General features: G+C 41.2%; 1 protein-coding gene across 4 annotated transcripts in view; it reads left to right on the plus strand.

The window, feature by feature from the left end:
- LOC110839564 (kinesin-like protein KIF21A) overlaps positions 1-17,033 on the plus strand; it is a 52,606-nt gene that overhangs the window by 5,061 nt on the left and 30,512 nt on the right. For all 4 annotated transcript variants that reach the window (XR_015538309.1, XR_015538310.1, XM_087360151.1 and 1 more), the window contains exons 4-10: positions 5,995-6,217; positions 7,040-7,276; positions 11,373-11,591; positions 11,961-12,125; positions 12,784-12,892; positions 14,423-14,625; positions 15,832-16,021. Coding sequence is in view for 2 of the 4 variants with exons in the window: in XM_087360151.1 (XP_087216277.1) it covers positions 5,995-6,217; positions 7,040-7,276; positions 11,373-11,591; positions 11,961-12,125; positions 12,784-12,892; positions 14,423-14,625; positions 15,832-16,021 (1,346 nt within the window). In the remaining 2 variants the exon portion in view is untranslated. The remainder of the gene's footprint in view (positions 1-5,994; positions 6,218-7,039; positions 7,277-11,372; positions 11,592-11,960; positions 12,126-12,783; positions 12,893-14,422; positions 14,626-15,831; positions 16,022-17,033) is intronic.

The following is a 17,033-nucleotide window of genomic DNA, read 5'->3' on the forward strand; positions in this document are numbered from 1 at the left end:
GCAGAATAATCGGGTGACATAAGCAAGCGATCGTGGGTCGTCCAGAACAGTAGTACAAGTCATTATTCGGTACAGAAATTAATTTTCCACCAGGTCAAACCGGTTCACATGTTTGGCATACACAGAAACACTTTTTGCCACGTAATGGAAACACCGTGCGCACACTTTCCTGAACAGTTAGTGTTTATGGACAATTGTCTGCAGTTCCAGTGCTTGTGCACGCCTTGGATGCAGTATCAGTCTGAAATATCGCGGTTTCCCAATAGCCTCATCGACACGCAACTCGACAGCTGTCAGATGCACGTGAGCAAATGGTCGGTCAGCGGCTTTCTCTCGGCCTTCGGTAATATTGCACCAATCATACGGACTTGCACGTGTTCACGGACGGATCTTCGCCATTTTAAGCGCTCGACCTGCGGAGAATTTCTACCGGCTGCAGTTTCTCTTTTGTCAGAAATACGATGTTGCATTGTTACAGGCCCTGAAGCCTTCTTGTGCAGATCGTCACGTGAGAACGCGGAGGGTAAAAGGTTGCGAGTGGGAGTGGGGGCAGTGCTCACAAACGAAAAGAGTATTTAATGGGAAAATAAACTTACGAATGAAGAAGGTAATTTTTTTTTAAGAAAAGAAACTGGTATTTGCTACTGAGCCTCCTTCCTTTTCGTTTGCGGCAAGGTCATGCCTGCGCCTGCAGCCGTTGATTGCACGAAATGTAGAAGGTGCGTGATGTGGGGAGAGCGATTCATCCCGCTGTGTTTTGAGTAAAATGGAGCATTGCGACACGGCACGTCGGAATTCTGCTGCTGTCTTGCAGATGGATCCTGCTCTTATCTGGTGCTACGAACATTGCAATAAAATGTAAGACTTGAGGTTCTCACAGCGGTGAGTATGAAGATTTCTGTCTTCTGGGTTATTGCGCAATAACCCAGAAGACAGAAATCTTCATTGCAATAAAATGTTTTCGAAATTCCACCCGTAACTTTAAAGATGTTATTCAGCCGAGTAATTTTGTAAGAGGAACCATAACCACCGCGTACAACGAAGTATTCACGTTGTCTGTCCCTTGGAATTCTTGTGGGAGTTTGCGTTTGTTCCATCTGTTAAAGAAAAGTGTTTTTTTCTCTTTCGACCTTCACGTAATTGCACTCAGCTTGTGTACTTTAGAGTTTGCTTAGAAGCAATAAGACGTAGGCAAATCGAAGCCTCGGGTAAAACAGAAGATCTGCGATGCCGCGGCCACTCCGCTAGACCAAATATTTCGTTTACCAGCAACCGTGAAGGTCGTCGCTTCTGTGTGAAGGTCGGCATCGTTGTTTCGGCATACGTAGTATTGGCGGGAGGTTAAGTGAAACTGTCTTCCCGTCTCTCAGTATTTGAACAGTATTTATTTAACTCGTGGTGCTTGGAATAGTCGAGGCCTGTCCGGAGGTAAAATCCAGGCATCATTTTTTCGGGTGTTGTGGAAAAACCACGCAGAAAGCCAGTCGCTAAAACAAGCAAGTCGTAGCCGGAATACCGACCATGCCGCCCAGGCAGCTGATGCGCCCCGTCCACACTCCGCGTTCTGCCGTAACGAAACAACTCAGCGCTGAGAATCGTGTGTGGGCGAGGCGGCGCGCAATTTTGGCGAACGCCTACAACGTCCTTCGCCGTTCGCTTAAAAACCGAACATCAGCTAATGTCGACAGCAACATCGCCCACATACGCGCATTCGCTGTTACGACACGTTCGTTGCGTTAAGGCAAGATGTAGAAATGTGGGCCGGGCTTAAGAACGGCTGTCGTGCCTTCTCCGCGACCGTGATGGTTGAAAATCGGCGAGGGAATCAGTTGATAAGCAGTTTTAATTTCTTATAGCGACTTGCAGAGCAGCGTCTCATAGAAGACGCACAGACCTTCCCTGTTACCTGAAGTATCAATGTCTTGTTCGTTGCTTCCTCGTCAGGTCACGCGTTGCCAAACGTTTCGCGAACAGGAGCAGACGATTTAGATGCGAATTAGTGTTCCAGAGTGAACACGTCATGTTTGTACCCACTGAGCTTTTCCAGCGGCTTACCAACATCGGTTGTCGTGAGCGGAGAGTCACGTGAGTCGTTTGCGAGGGGGTGGACCCGATTCTGATTTAATGTTTCTTAAATTCGCCGCCACTCAGAGCCACGAGCGAACCCGTTACCAGTACCACTTTTAATAAAGAAAGGTAAAATCTATTGCGTGTAAAGTTTTTAAAGATATTTAATAGGCCAATACGCTGCAAGGAGAAAACTGAATTAAATCTTTGACGCATCTGTCGTCCTCCTCAGTTTTATAAGAACGCGGAAGGATTGTTTTGCGAAGGCGAATACTCCGCAGTAGAAGGTCGAAGGCACCCGTTTCGAATCCCGGCCGAGGTGTTGGCTATTCTGAGAGTGCCGAGGTGTCTCTTCGGGGGGGGTGTCGTTATTATACTTTCAAATAGGGCGTACCATTCATGATCGTCTCATTCCAGTCGACCCATGCAGTGAAACAGCGTCGTTAAACAGAGAGGTTCACCGTTAAGAATAAAAAGTGATATTTCAGTGGCCGAATATTGACTCCAGTTGATTCTTAACCAATTTCCTTTTTCGCTATTTCACTTCCATGAAATACTGGAGCTTCACGTCGACCCAGAAATTAAAGAGGGAAACAAATTTCTGCACGCAGTTTCCGTCAGAAGTTAGTCGGGCGGAAGTGACAAGAGGAGTTGGCAATTCGTGCCTGCACAACAGCGGACTATTTGCTAGCGGGACAGTGTTTTTCTTTCTGCAACCTACGCTCTTTGGCCGCGTTTTTGTATTCTCATTTGTTGACGCTGTCGAAGGAAACGCGTACCTCGCCTACACGATGTTACCTTATGAGGTCACACGCGAGTTTCGAGATGCTAACTACGTCAAACCTTCACAGATGATTGTCTCAACACCGAGTTCTATGCGAAGCTGTTTCTAAAACGTCACCAGCCCAAGCAGAGGCTGCAGGGATGTGCTGTGTGGAATTAATTGTCGCTTCGTCTCATAATCCAATCTCTCTGCTCACCTTTTCTCCCCCCCCCACCTCTTTTATTTTTTCTTTCTGTTATTATCTTGTGTTCTTTGTACCTTGATCACCTCCATTGTCCACAGAACAGTGTGTAGAAATTTCTGATAACTTTTATATCACAAATGTGAATGATCTGGAACCGACGACAAACCATAGCACATGCCAGACGACACTGCTAATATCTTATTATTTATTTATTTAGTGTTCTGTCTGAGGACAGGTCCATATATACAGGATCCTTCCATCCTTTTCTCTTCTCGGACTGGGACCTGTTCATATACGTTCTTGGCAGATGATCCAGAAGTGGTTTGCCATTGCCTTCTTCTGTGTGTGAATGGAGTAATTGTTGGGGTGCCACGGAGAAACCGGGGAAGCCCCCGGAGGAAAACTCCGTGTTGCCTAGACCACGGCCTTGCCCAACACAAGTTATAAATTCGATATGATGATTTCATAATGTATGTGTAATTACAATCTCAAAATTAAACCCACGCCGTCAGTTACAAACTAAGTGAGCCACTAGTTCTTTAAGTTACTGCCGTAAAGGCTGTTTCTGCACCGTTAATTGAGATACATCCGAATGATTACAAAATGTAGGTAAGGATTGCGTTCATTCCGATGCGCTGGACGCTCCGTTTTGGAGCAGTTTGGCGTACAGCAGGTAAGGGGGCTGCTCCGATGTCGCCAGAAGGTGGTCAGAACGCGATAGCCGCCTTGTCCACGGATGCATTTCAAACGTGACTCCGTTCACGCGTCTGGACTAAGGCTCGAAAGGTGACGTAGATCGTACATAATCTCTTCTGTTACGACGTAACTTTCATAATTACATCATCAAATAAGTTGTACATCCTTGGCTGTTCAGTTGTCGGCCAAGGCCACTCGGGAAATAAAACACGGAACTGATGTTTCTGTTAGCTTACGTGGATTTCGCTAAGTGAAATGGCCGCGTGATACATCGAAGCCATCGTCAAAAAGAATATTCGTAGGCGAGCGTGAACTGCTTAGTTCTTTAAGATACATAGATAATAACTTCTGTTTAGTTTCGTCGAATTTGCCGATGGATTGATTATGTTCTCTGGTTTCGTTGCTTCAACCACGAACTGTGGGCATTTCTAACACCAGCCCTGAGAATTGTTCACATCGTGATTCTGTCAGGATCTCTTGTAATAAACGTCTTTTGAAAAGTCATCGTGAAATGCTTCGACAATGTACACAGAATGTGCTGAAACGTTACCTCGCCGTGCGATCAGCTGATTTCCGCGTGCTTCGTGCGAGTCCCCGCAATCAGACAACGGAAGCTAAAAGAAAACATTTTCATATACAGGGAGTCCTAAAAAGTTGTTCGCACGCATTCAGTGAATGAAATTGAGATATTTTAAGAAACTAAACCATTGCATACGTCGGCATTGGCACTTGGCGAATCTAGTCGTGTAAGGCACCTTCCCGGTACAGTCCACAGCAGAGAGCAGCTGACTGACAAGGCTAATATTCCGTATTGTAATGTGTATACATGTTTTGGGATGCTGGCACAGTGCAGAATTGGTCTTTGTTGCCGATATTTCGAAGGAACCTGCTTACCCGATCTTCAGGGGGAAGTGTGAAGGGCAGTGATCCCGCACTTCGCATGTTATTTTTTGAAACGCCGGCGACGCAGCCCACTTGCGCGTGGGGCCAGCAACTAACTAACATTTCCCATTGCCAGTTAGTCGGCACTTCCTGCCTCATAAGTGTGCTAACGTTTTTGCCGTCCAGATGACTGGCTCCAGAAAGAGCCCTTTGTTTGCGTGGGAGGGCGGAAGCTCCGGAATCAACCGGCCAGGCAGGGAGGCTGACACGGGGTGCACGCTGGCGATTTTGGGATAACCTCACTCACCCCGCAGCGTCTGCCACCCCAAACCAAACAAACAATCGTTCGATATTCCACGAAAATATATAAGTTGTATTGTAACAGAAAAATAAAGTCGATCCAGTTTTTATCACGTGTCGACACGGTGCGATGACGGGCTGAGTATCGCCGAGGCTTCGGACATCTCAATCTTATAGGCGAAGTACATGTTTGGGTTTGCGTATGGAAGGATTACAGATATCCGAAACGTCGGCGATACAACCCAGTTCTATACTGTGCCATCACAAAAACAGGATCAGTGTTGGAAATGAACGGCTGCGAAAGCCAGAAATTGTGGGTGTATCCGAAATGCGTTTCATTCATGATTATTGACCTTAAACACGGCCATAATACGTTTTCTCTATCTGCCCCTCCACAGCAGAAGGAACTATTCCTACTACAATTCCAGGGAATAAAGCTTTCGTGTGGTAATGAGTAATGTGTAATGCATGATCAGGCATATGATAAGCCTTGGGGCAATGGACTGATAAGAAATGGAAGTATTTGTCGGATTTTCCCACATTTAGTTGTGTGCAGTAATAGTTTTGGATAAAACAATTAGAAGTCTGATAAATCCTTCATCAGGGTGCTTTCCTGGTTTTGAAACCAGAATGTTTCTCAGAATTACATACACAACTTACACAACCTCTCTGATTTTATACAGCCTATAAATTGAAATGGTGAATGTATGTTATTCATTTTTCTAAACCGATTGGAGAACAACAAAGTTTTTTTTCAGACTTTAAATCTTAGCTCCTCCATAATTTTCTTTTCTACTCCTTTAAGCAACTGTGTTCAAAAATAAGGTACTTGTGAGTTATCAGCACACATCACTTTAAAAGTAGGTTAGGTTAGGTTAGGTTAATGTGTGTGGATAAATGACACATACTTGAAAGTTATTATATTTTATTTAAATAAATTACAACTAACCTAACCTATTTTTAAAGCGATGTGTCCCAATAACCCACAAGTACCAGAAATAATATTATGTGTCACATCGTCATTATTTTAAATTTCAGAACTTCAGTAGTTGAAACGAAATTCATCTGTTCATTGTTACAGGATCAGACCGCAGATAGCACGGGAACTCATCGACATGTGTCGGATTTGTACCAGTGTTACGCCAGGCAAACCCCAGGTGACGCTGGGCTCAGACAAGGCCTTCACATATGATTATGTCTTTGACACGAATGTCCAGCAAGAGGATGTGTACACAACCTGTGTAGAAGCTCTTGTGAACGGATCTCTCGAAGGTTACAATGCAACTGTTTTGGCATATGGACAGGTGAGAATTTGTTATTATGAAAGCATTTTTTGGGAAATTCTTCACAGACTGTGTTTATCACTTTAGATTAAAGTAACCTACATTTCAGAATTCGTTTTCTTTATCCTCATGGACTCTGCGTCATACATAAATCTGGCTACACCACACATTCTGCATTTGTAACTCATGGGCCTCCTGTGTGTGTGTCAGAGCCTTGTTTGTTGTGTCTGCATCTTGTTAGTAATAGCTACGTGTCTTCTGCTGCAGTTCACGCATTCTTGTTTTTCTGAGTGATGCCTACCTTATCAGGGTTATGTCCAAATAGCAACCCCATTTCCACATCAGATTGAAAGTAGGCAGTAGATTCCTTCTAAACGCTGGGAAGCACCTCAAAGACTACATGGTGTTGCGTCCAAGGACACAATCAAAATATTATTCTGGTTGAATTCTTGGTTTTGAACAGTATCTTCTGTGAAAAACATGTTTTGTCATTAGTATGTTATGATATGTAGGATTTGAGGTTTCTGCTGCGGGGAGTCTGAAGACGGCTGCCTTCTGGGTTGTTGCGCCGTGTAATTTGGTAGTTTACTAACATTTCAGAGGTCCTTTCTGCCTTCATCATCAGGGCGATGATAGTGGAGGTAGCATAGATGTCTACCAGAATTCACAGCACAACAACCCAGAAGAATGTCATCATCATGTTGTGATATGTTTGTTTTATTACGTTGTTTTTCTTTGTTTTGGCACCGAGCCTACATTGTGCCAAAATTCAGAAGAACGTTATCATCCTCACTACCACGAAAACCTCAGATCTCATATGTTTGTTTTATATTTGTTTTGCAGACAGGATCTGGAAAAACATATACTATGGGCACCGGATTTGATGTGGAAGTCGAGTCGGAGCAGATTGGAATCGTCCCACGGGCAATACGTCACCTCTTCCATGGAATTCAGAACCGCGCAAACCAGGCTCAGGAAGCTGGTCAGCCAGCGCCAGAATTCAAAATAGTAGCACAGTTTATGGAACTGTACAATGAAGATATTATTGATTTATTTGATCATTCAAGGGGACAATATGCGGTAAGGGTGAATATAAAAAAGGTCTGTTGAAGATTTAAACAAGGTGCGGTGTAGCAAGGACTCCGTGTGGTGTGAATCAATTCAGTCAGATTTACTGATCATATTCGTCCACTATCTCTCATGGCGTTCACATCTTATTTCACAAACATTTATTATGTCTGTTTACATGAAGTGATTCAGGTTGATATTTTAGTAACACTAATAACATTGTATTTCTAAAATTGGAGTCTGATTCTGAAAAAAAGTTGTAAACTTACTTTTTAAGGTGTTCAGTTTTTCAAAGAAGAGTAGACAATAGGTGCAGAGTTGCCATACCAGAAGAATGTAATGCTTAGTATGTAGTAGTAGTAGTAGAACAGTCAAGTTCCTGAAAAGTGTCTAGGAATATCACAATTATGTGGTCTGTCTCTTGGTTCAGCAAGGTGCCTTTTGCGTTGTACACTGTTGATTATACTCGTATACTCTGTACAATAGAAACCAGGCGCATGAATTTTTTTAAGTGCCAAACCAGAAGTAACGTAAATGTACAGCTGACATCATAACTCCGATCATTCGTAATCTTTTTGTATTTGTTTGTATGTGACTTTTTTTTGTATCTTCCATTAACTACGATGACTTATTCCTGATGGCCTTTAAACAAAGACACCAATATGTCTGCTTATTTTAGGAAAAATGAGAATTTATGTTTCTGTCTGTCTCTGCTCAGTCGTCCATGGTCCGTCATAGTCAGTTCTCTAGGGAAGAGAGTTATTGTTGGAATGGAGATTACGTGTATGAATTTTGATCCTGATGTCTGCATTTTTTCTTTTAATGATTGTGTTGTATTTGTAAAAATAATTGTTGGAATTTTTCTCTTGTATATTATTCATCTACGTGCTACAGACTCAAAATATACTTTGATATTCTGGCCCTTGTACAGGATTCTTTTAAGAGCTGACATTTTCAGTAAGATGTTCAGAATCTCTGAGCCCCAACCATGGATCTCATTCATCTTCACGTGGACTCAGTTATAGATTGCACATAATGCTGAGGTGAAGCAACTTCATCTGAAGTTGCTAAGACAAGGGTCAAAAGATCATCTCTTTTTCTTAGAGGGAGGTCAGGACAGGTTTCCTTCATGGTCCGTAAACTAGAACCGGCCCATCATTTGCAGAGCTGAATGTAGAGTTATCAGAGAAAATGACATCCGACTGGTGATCCACGCTGCCTTCGGCAAATGCTGGGCGGTTTAGTTTATGTTCATCGCTAATTACAGCCTTCACTGACCAGTGTATTTTAGTCTCAAAGCAACCAGCTACGCCGTTCTCTCCGGCAATGCCGGTAGCAGCCTCAAACGTGCTTGCACTGGCGAAAAGGTTCCTTTGAGCTTCGGCTGCTAACACAGCTTCCTGAGCTACGCTGGAATGCGCCATTACCCGGTTCCTCGACATCTTTATAGTTGTCCATCTACATGATATTTCTGTACTCATGCTCTTGCTGTGCGCCCTGGTCCACTATACTGTCCACCTCTAGCACTAGCACTTAGCCTGCCATCTTCAACAAGAGTGATGACTTGTTCATGGACAGAATTTTTGTTGGTAATGGTTCAAACCTGATATGTCAGCTATATTATAGAAGATTGACTGGCGAACATAAATGGACAAAATACACTGGGTGACTCAAAGTATGCTATACAAAATCATTTGTGTTTCTCATTTACATCAACAACCATAGGTCTACTGATGTGCAATTCAAATAACAAGTCAGAAATCACAAATGTAACCCACGATGAATTTAATTAAATTTGGTTAACGGTGACGTTGGTTGATCTCAGTGTAATGTTTGATTTATAATTGAGTCCATGCCGACAAATGAGATCCATGGTTGAGGCTCACAGATTCTGGATATCTAATTACAGATGTCAGGCCTTAAAACGAGTCACTTTAAGGGCAAATATATTGAATCGTATTTTGTATAAGTAATTTGAGTATTTTACAAAAACAAAAATGCTTCTAAGGTTTAACAAAAACAAAAATGCTTCTAAGGTTTAACAAATAAAACTATTTGTCTGCAGTCAGATTTGAACACAAAAGTTAGAATGTCAGCAAACAACAAATAATGGAAAAATAGAGTAAGTAACCGCCACCCTCACAGTTCTCTCCTCACTAATGTGACATAATATGGTAATAATATGAACGATAATACTGAGATTTACATATTGCTTGTTAACGACAAGTTACTGGACTTGATGAGATTTACAGAGAAACAACAGTTAGATGTTTTGTTTTAAATATGATGATCTGCTTGCTTCAATATCCATTTCTGGTATGAGTTCCACATAGAAGTTTTAAAACATATACGAGGTGCGATCGGAAAGTTTCAAGACTGTGTCAATAGAGGGCGAACCAGATGTAGTACGAGCTTCTGCCGCTAGGGGGTGCGGCCTACATTCATAGTGAATCAGTGTGCCAGCCGGCATCATCGAATTAGCATTTGTTTCTTAGTTACGGGCGTTTTGGTAGTGCATTACACCGACCCTCCTGCGATTTCGGAATGGCGGATTTTCATGAACAAAGAGTGTACATCAAATTTTGCCAAAGACTCGCCAAAACGGCTACGGAAACCTATGAAATGCTAAAGCAAGCATTTGGGGAGTCTGCAATGGGTCGTGCACAAACTTTTGTGTGGCATTCACGTTTTAAAAATGGCCGAACCTCTGTCGATGATGACGAGCGTTCTGGACGACCATCTTCGAGCACAACGCCCGAAAATGTTACGAAGATTCGGCAGGCCATTCACGAAGATCGACGTCGTACCATCAACGACTTGTGCGACATTGTTGGGATAGGCTATGGGACCTGTCAGCTGATTCTAAAGGAAGAACTCCACATGCGACGCATCCTGTCTGAGCACCAGAAGCAGAATCGACTTCTCGTTTGTCAGGAGCTCAAAGATCTTGCAAGAACCGACCCCAACTTCCTTTCTAAGCTCCGTGTGACTTCTTCATCATGCCAAAGATGAAAATTCAGCTAAAGGGAAGGAGATTTGAGACGATAGAAGAGATTGAGGCAGAATCGCAGATGGTGCTTGACAGGCTGACAAAGAAAGATTTCCAGGGATGCTTCCAGGCTTGGCAGCGGCGCTGGGATCGTTGTGTTCACTCCCAGGGGAACTAATTCGAGGGTGATGGATGAATTTAATACCTGAGATAAGTGTACGGGTTTTTATACGCACAGTCTGGAAACCTTTCGATCGCACCTCGTAGTTGTATATTATACGCGTGCCCCATTTTAATTAGTGTTTGTGCAAGTACAACATACAAGACAAAGAGATGCAGACCTCAGGATTTTAACTCTAATGCAATATTTACTTCAACGTTAGCCTGACACTGGTGACTGGCCTATGATGGAACATAAAGTGAAGATAGCCTATTAAGACAAAGATGGAAGGATACAGACTAAGCAAAGCCTGGTGTTTGTCTTCCCACCCAAACTATCTGCTTGACCACCTTCGTCAGTCAGCAGCTGCTGGTCTTCATCCACGGTGATGAGCATCGTCTGTTTTAGATCGTACGTGAACGTAGTCTGTACTATGTGAGATTTTAGGTTTTCACTGCATTGACAATGTTGAAGATGTTGTATTTGGTTCTTTTGCTATGTGGACTAGCCAATAAAAGCCAACTTTTTGGAGAAGTATCATGTCTTCATCTTCAGGACTAAAGTGACAATGCTGGGAATTGCTAAGCAGCATCCAGCAAAGAGGCAGGCTGCACTCTCCACCCTTGCTCAGTTAATTGTCTCTTCCAGATCTTTGTAAGGGAACCCTTACACTCTCAGACATTCAAAATGAATATGCCAATTGCAGTGCACGCTGAATGTTTGAGAACATGCGAAAGTCATCGTGGCTTATTTCTGAAAGCCATAGGCACACATGATGGAAGGAAGTGGTTGTGGCTTAGTGTGAGGTGTTGCCTTGAAGGACTGAGGTTGAGCATAAAGTACTTGTCTCAGGACATCTGTACTCCTGGCTGATAGGTAACCCAGGAATTCCCAATACTCAACTGCAATGTTCATTGCTTTGGGGTGTTTTAATTAACATTCAGATTCTTTAATTTCAGGGGAAGGGCGGAATTAAAATCCACGAAGATGCTTCTGGAGGCATTTATGTAATGGGAGTAACTATGAAGCCCATCATGTCGGCTGAGGATGCTCTTCAGTGCTTGCGCATGGGAGCACTCTCGAGGACAACGGCCAGCACCCAGATGAATTCTCAGTCTTCACGCTCACATGCAATATTCACACTTCACATTAAACAACAATGGATGGTGAAAGTGGAAGTGAGTACCTGCTGCTCAGAGTGCTGAGGTGTGTCTCATTGCCACCAGAATTGATCTCTGTGGTTAAATCTAAAATTGATTATGTGAACTGCAATGGAATTTCACTAACCTCATTTCTGGAATACACTTGGGGTAGAAATGATGTGAATTGCATCTTCTCCTAAGTGCTAATCTTCTCGGGTCTTCCTCTGTTCTGGTGGAGAGAGACTCATCACTCAAATCTTTCCAGCAAGTCAGTAGTTGCAGTGTCCTCAGTGGCAAATCAGACAAAGAGATTCAGTCTGCCTGTGCTCACCAGCCCACGTCAAAAGAATTTTAAATTTGTTGCCGGTGCTAGTACAGTTCTTGCATTTATTTACTTTGTTTCAGAATGTAGATGATGGGGACTGTGTGGTAGCAACTGATCCATCTAGTGAGTTTGAAACCCTTTCAGCCAAATTCCATTTTGTTGACCTAGCAGGGTCAGAACGCCTGAAGAGGACCGGAGCCACTGGTGAACGTGCAAAAGAGGGAATCTCAATAAACTGTGGTCTCGTAAGTTTTTATTTGTACCATATAATAATTTTATCTGTATGTTGATTCAGGCCTTCTGGGTCATGATGCTGTGAGATCTTGTTGCTCTTTACATCCAGAATAATTACTTGTACATTTCTTTAACAAAATCTGTATAGAAACATGCATTTTATGCTAAATATGCTGTTTCCATAAGTCTTATGGTTTTCAAGATAATTCAGCTAGACTTATCTTCATTGTGTTATCTGTACCGACTGACTGACAAGATTTGTAAGATAACCCCTAAAATTTGCATTCATAAGTTCAAAATTTGGATGCAATAACAGAACACATGAACTAGAATTATGCTATTCTTACATTTTCTAGCTTTTTCATCCTCGTGCACATTATAAGAACATCTGTACCGTTATTACTTATAGTTCTGCACGTTATCAAGTGTGTGAAATACTTTTATAAATTTATTTTAACTACCAGTATCTAAGCTGCTAGCCTTCACTATTTCAAAATGCAAGGGTTATTGTAATTCACCATTGAGAAGATTGTGGACTTTGGTCAGTGTTTGATTAAATTTTGGTTGCATGTCTTTACTTTTCTGGTATAACTTTCATGTTTCATATATTCAGAATTAATTATAGGCCCGTCACAATTCTTTGTGCATTTTTTGACTTTGCTTTTACAGTTGGCTTTGGGAAATGTGATATCAGCTCTCGGTGACAAGTCAAGAAAGGCGCTTCATGTGCCATACAGAGATTCAAAGCTTACAAGGTTGCTTCAGGACTCACTTGGAGGTAAGAATGCTCATGTGTTGCACTTCTCCTCCTCCTCTCTATTTTTTAACCAACTTATCTTCTTATGTGTTCTGAGTTAGTTATGGATGTAGTGATATAAGACTGGCTTTTATGGCAGCAAGAATTTGGATTACCAGACTGCCTTTCTGCTTACTGAACGACTCTTGCTCAGACAGGACTTCTGAATATCTGGCTGTGAACAAAGTTTAGTACTTCTTAAGGGAAGGATGGATTTTAGACAAAACGGAATATGAGTTACCACAAATACGACAACACGCGTTACAGTTAAGCGCTTTTCAAAAAGGGCAGAACACAGATGTAAGCTGAACACAGATAACTTTATTTCCTCTCATGACTTCTTGTTCTGACTAAACAGAAAATTAGATAACGTGAGAGAATGGGAATGACACAAGACATGGCCAAACAAACCAATAGAACGTGATATTTGGTCCAGGACATGAGATGACTTGAAGACAGTGGTCTGCAGAGGTACATGTAATGTGTATGTGCTGATAAGTACACATAATACACCAGCAACAGAAGACAACTTTTACGACAAACATGGAACTTTAAACTTAAATGGAAATGCTTTCAAGCTACAAATTGTGCAGGACTATAAGTTGCATGTGGGATACTTGGGCAAAGGAGACATAATGATGAAGAGTTAGTGAGTTCAATGGCAGATATGGAAATGGATAAAAACCTTTTTCCACCTGTTGGACCTTACTATTCTAAACAGCTTATTCCTCTTTAGATCATGTGATGCCACAGTTGAACATAGAAATGTGCAGCTAGTTCTTCTGCAAAACTTGACTGAAAATGCTGGGAGTTTACCGTGTTCCCATGGAGAGACTTGACTCGAGGTAAATTTCAGCAGTCACTTACCACTGCATTCCTCCAGAGTGAATTGTCACGCCCGTTTTGAATGTGGGATACACAAGAGCATGCTAATAAAATGTGGGGAGTGTTATATGGGGCAGCGCATTGGTGTTTTGAAGTGTACCATAAAAAACACAAAAGTGTAACATATTGAAGAGTGCTGGTAGCTTTTGAAGCCATAAAAAATCTCATAAAACATAAATGTAACAGAACATCTAATGTATTTTGCAATGTGTTCTGGTGAGTGAAATGCATGAAGCCCAGCGTATGGGTCATTTGTAGGATGGGGTACTAGGATTTAAAAGCCCAGCATGTGGGTCTTGCATAAAATGAAGATTGAGCACCATAAATGTTTACAGTAGTCCAGGGTTACAGCATGTATTATTAAAATTTGAATATTATTATATTAGAAATTAAGAAAATGTTATAATTAGTATATAATGTCCAATACTCTACTCTGTTCAAGCTAATCCTTCCATTGTAGTTAATTATTATTTTCAAAACAAAGGCATTAAATAAAATGTAACTTATGACTCATAGAACACAGAGTTTTTTTGTGAGTGTTATTAACTTTAATGTAACCAGTAATCTGATCTATTATCTGAATGATATATGAAATCATAGAAATGAACAATGCTCGACTGTTTGCAGGTAACAGCCGAACAATAATGATAGCATGTGTGTCACCCAGTGATTGTGACTTCATTGAAACACTGAATACGCTCAATTATGCTAACAGGGCACGAAATATCAAGAACAGGGTTGCCATAAATCAGGATAAATCATCTCGGACCATCGTTCTCTTACGACAAGAGATACAGCAGTTGCAGCTGGAACTGCTGGAATACAAACAGGTTTATTTCAAAGTTACATTATCAGTAGCAGTTATTGAACCAAACCTTTCACATCTTCTCAGACATGCATGAAATTATGTTCCTTTCCAGTGTATGATTGAGTGCAGCAGTTTTAAAATGAAGTCGGACCTTGTTTTGTGTCATGTGTTCAGATAAATGTATTCAAAGGGACATTAAAACTGCTTCAGTCCATTATAAGTCCTATAAATGAAGATGACAGTCTTCTGGGATATTGCATCAAGCAGGATGATCACCCTGATGATGGAGTCAGTAAGCACCTCTGAAACATCAGTCAACTTCTACAGGATGATTCCCAGCAGAATGTTGTCCTCTTCATACTCACCAACATGAGAACCAGAAATCTCTCATAAGTCTTACAGTTTTAAATTAAGATAAAATAAATTGGATCTGGTGTAATGTACATTGAAATAAGTGGAATTCTTAGAGACTGAAGGTGTGTAATACAAGACCTAGTGGTTCTTGAATATTATAGATACTAACTATTGGAAAGAGAGGGTTAGAATAAGGCATTGTTACTGGCCCCCCATTAAATATTTATTGCAATCTAATACAAAAATAAAGTATTTTCAAAGAAGTTATTCCTTAGGAACAGTGGCCACAAATGTTCCCGATGTTTCACTCGGGAAGTGATACGCTGCAAGGAAATTCAGAAAGAATAAATTCCAGAAAGTGCATAGTCTTCTCTAATATTTGGACTGTAATTTTCTGATATATTTTTTTGTTGTCACGTGTGTGTTTTGAATCTACAGTTAGATTGAAGGGGTCTGTATTGTTGAGAACATACAATTCTAACAATCTGAACAAATGGAACTTCTTTTGATTTCTTTGCACATAATGCGACAGTGTTTTTCCATGTTATAATACATTTTATTGCAAACTGACTGCTGAAATTTGCATTTTGTCATTTGATGGGAAGATTTTACTTTCAAGATTTATCTGATCCTCATCTGCCTCGTGGCTCCGTCCAGTTGTAGAATGTAATCGTCATAATTGGTATTCAGTTGGGGTAACAACCAGCTTTCCAACATGTCCAAAAATGAGTCACCAGTCACAGTTGCACCATTCTTTTGTGTATATCCTGTATAGTGAAAGTACAGTTTTGTTTTTTGTGGAAAAGTAAACATAAGCATGTAAGAATGTAGTGTTGCGTAGTATGTGTGATTCACAAAGTTGTTTTTTGTTTAGGGCAAAAGGATGCTCGGCGAAGATGGCGTTGAGACCGTAAATGACATGTTTCATGAAAATACTATGCTGCAGACAGAAAATAACAATCTGAGAACTAGAGTAAAGGCCATGCAAGAAACGATCGATGTGCTCAGCAGTATGAACACCCACCTTCTGGCTGAAAGGGCTGTTGGTGGCTGGATACAAGCAGGTAAACTGAAGTGTCTGAGTTTGTCAGTCAATTTGCCTCTAGGTGAGCTGTCATAACATGTCGATGCTCTGAACATTCCAAAATTTCTCTTGTATTTGAGTCATTATATTCTTCTTTCTTTCACTCATTTCACTTATGTTCTGCTGTAACTGCACAGAGTCCAGTTTAATTACATTGGCTTCCGAATGTCTTCCCACTTAGATCTACCCATTTCCACACACTTGGTGATCACGAGATTTGGATGTCGTGGGGGTTGTCATTTATGTTCCAAAGTAAATTGAAGTAAATAAAAGTGTTTACTTAAAATTACTTTTGCACAGTGTTATTGTTGCTAAAAATTGAAAAATATTGCCTCAAGTATCAAAATCATCTTGAAGATATGAAACTTTAAAAAACATTGTTGCCATGTGACATTTACATATAACTTTAGTTCCTGCAATCTCGTAACACAAAAGTCCTGCCATCTGTTACACTCTGTGGTACTACAAATACTTCCTCTGAACATTAGAGTCATCTGTCATGGCATACAACTTCTTATGGCAGAGAAATTGGTCTGTTGGAACATCTCGTAAGCTCTGGGTGTATATATGTGATTTCTACATGTGAGGCACTGGTCAGGTCTGGATATATCCGTTTTCCACTCAGGAAGAGATAATGGACCAAAGAGCCAACAAAGGAGACTTTTGAGTGTAAGTAAGGAAGTTAACCTATTAGAATCATGGCTGTCAGAATTAAGAACAATTTGTAACTACAAAATTTTTCTATCCCAGTGGGATTGACTCTGATGGTGGTAGGTGATAAGAATGGCTCTGATTCCTGTTGAATTTTTTCACATGAGAGGGGTGCAGTAACATGGCGATTGCCTCTTGAGAAACACATGTTATGGAAACTACAAATCGGTTTACATTATAAGAAACCAAAATATCACAAACACCAAAATTCAGGTTCAGGGATTTAATAGCCATTACAGTTGATGCCTCTCGCAGTGGATATATCCATACAAACATGGAAA

The sequence above is a fragment of the Zootermopsis nevadensis genome, unplaced genomic scaffold (genome assembly GCF_977971745.1).
Source record: "Zootermopsis nevadensis isolate Lab colony 2312 unplaced genomic scaffold, Znev_1.0 Znev_ptg000039l, whole genome shotgun sequence".
NCBI classification, from domain to species: domain Eukaryota; kingdom Metazoa; phylum Arthropoda; class Insecta; order Blattodea; family Termopsidae; genus Zootermopsis; species Zootermopsis nevadensis.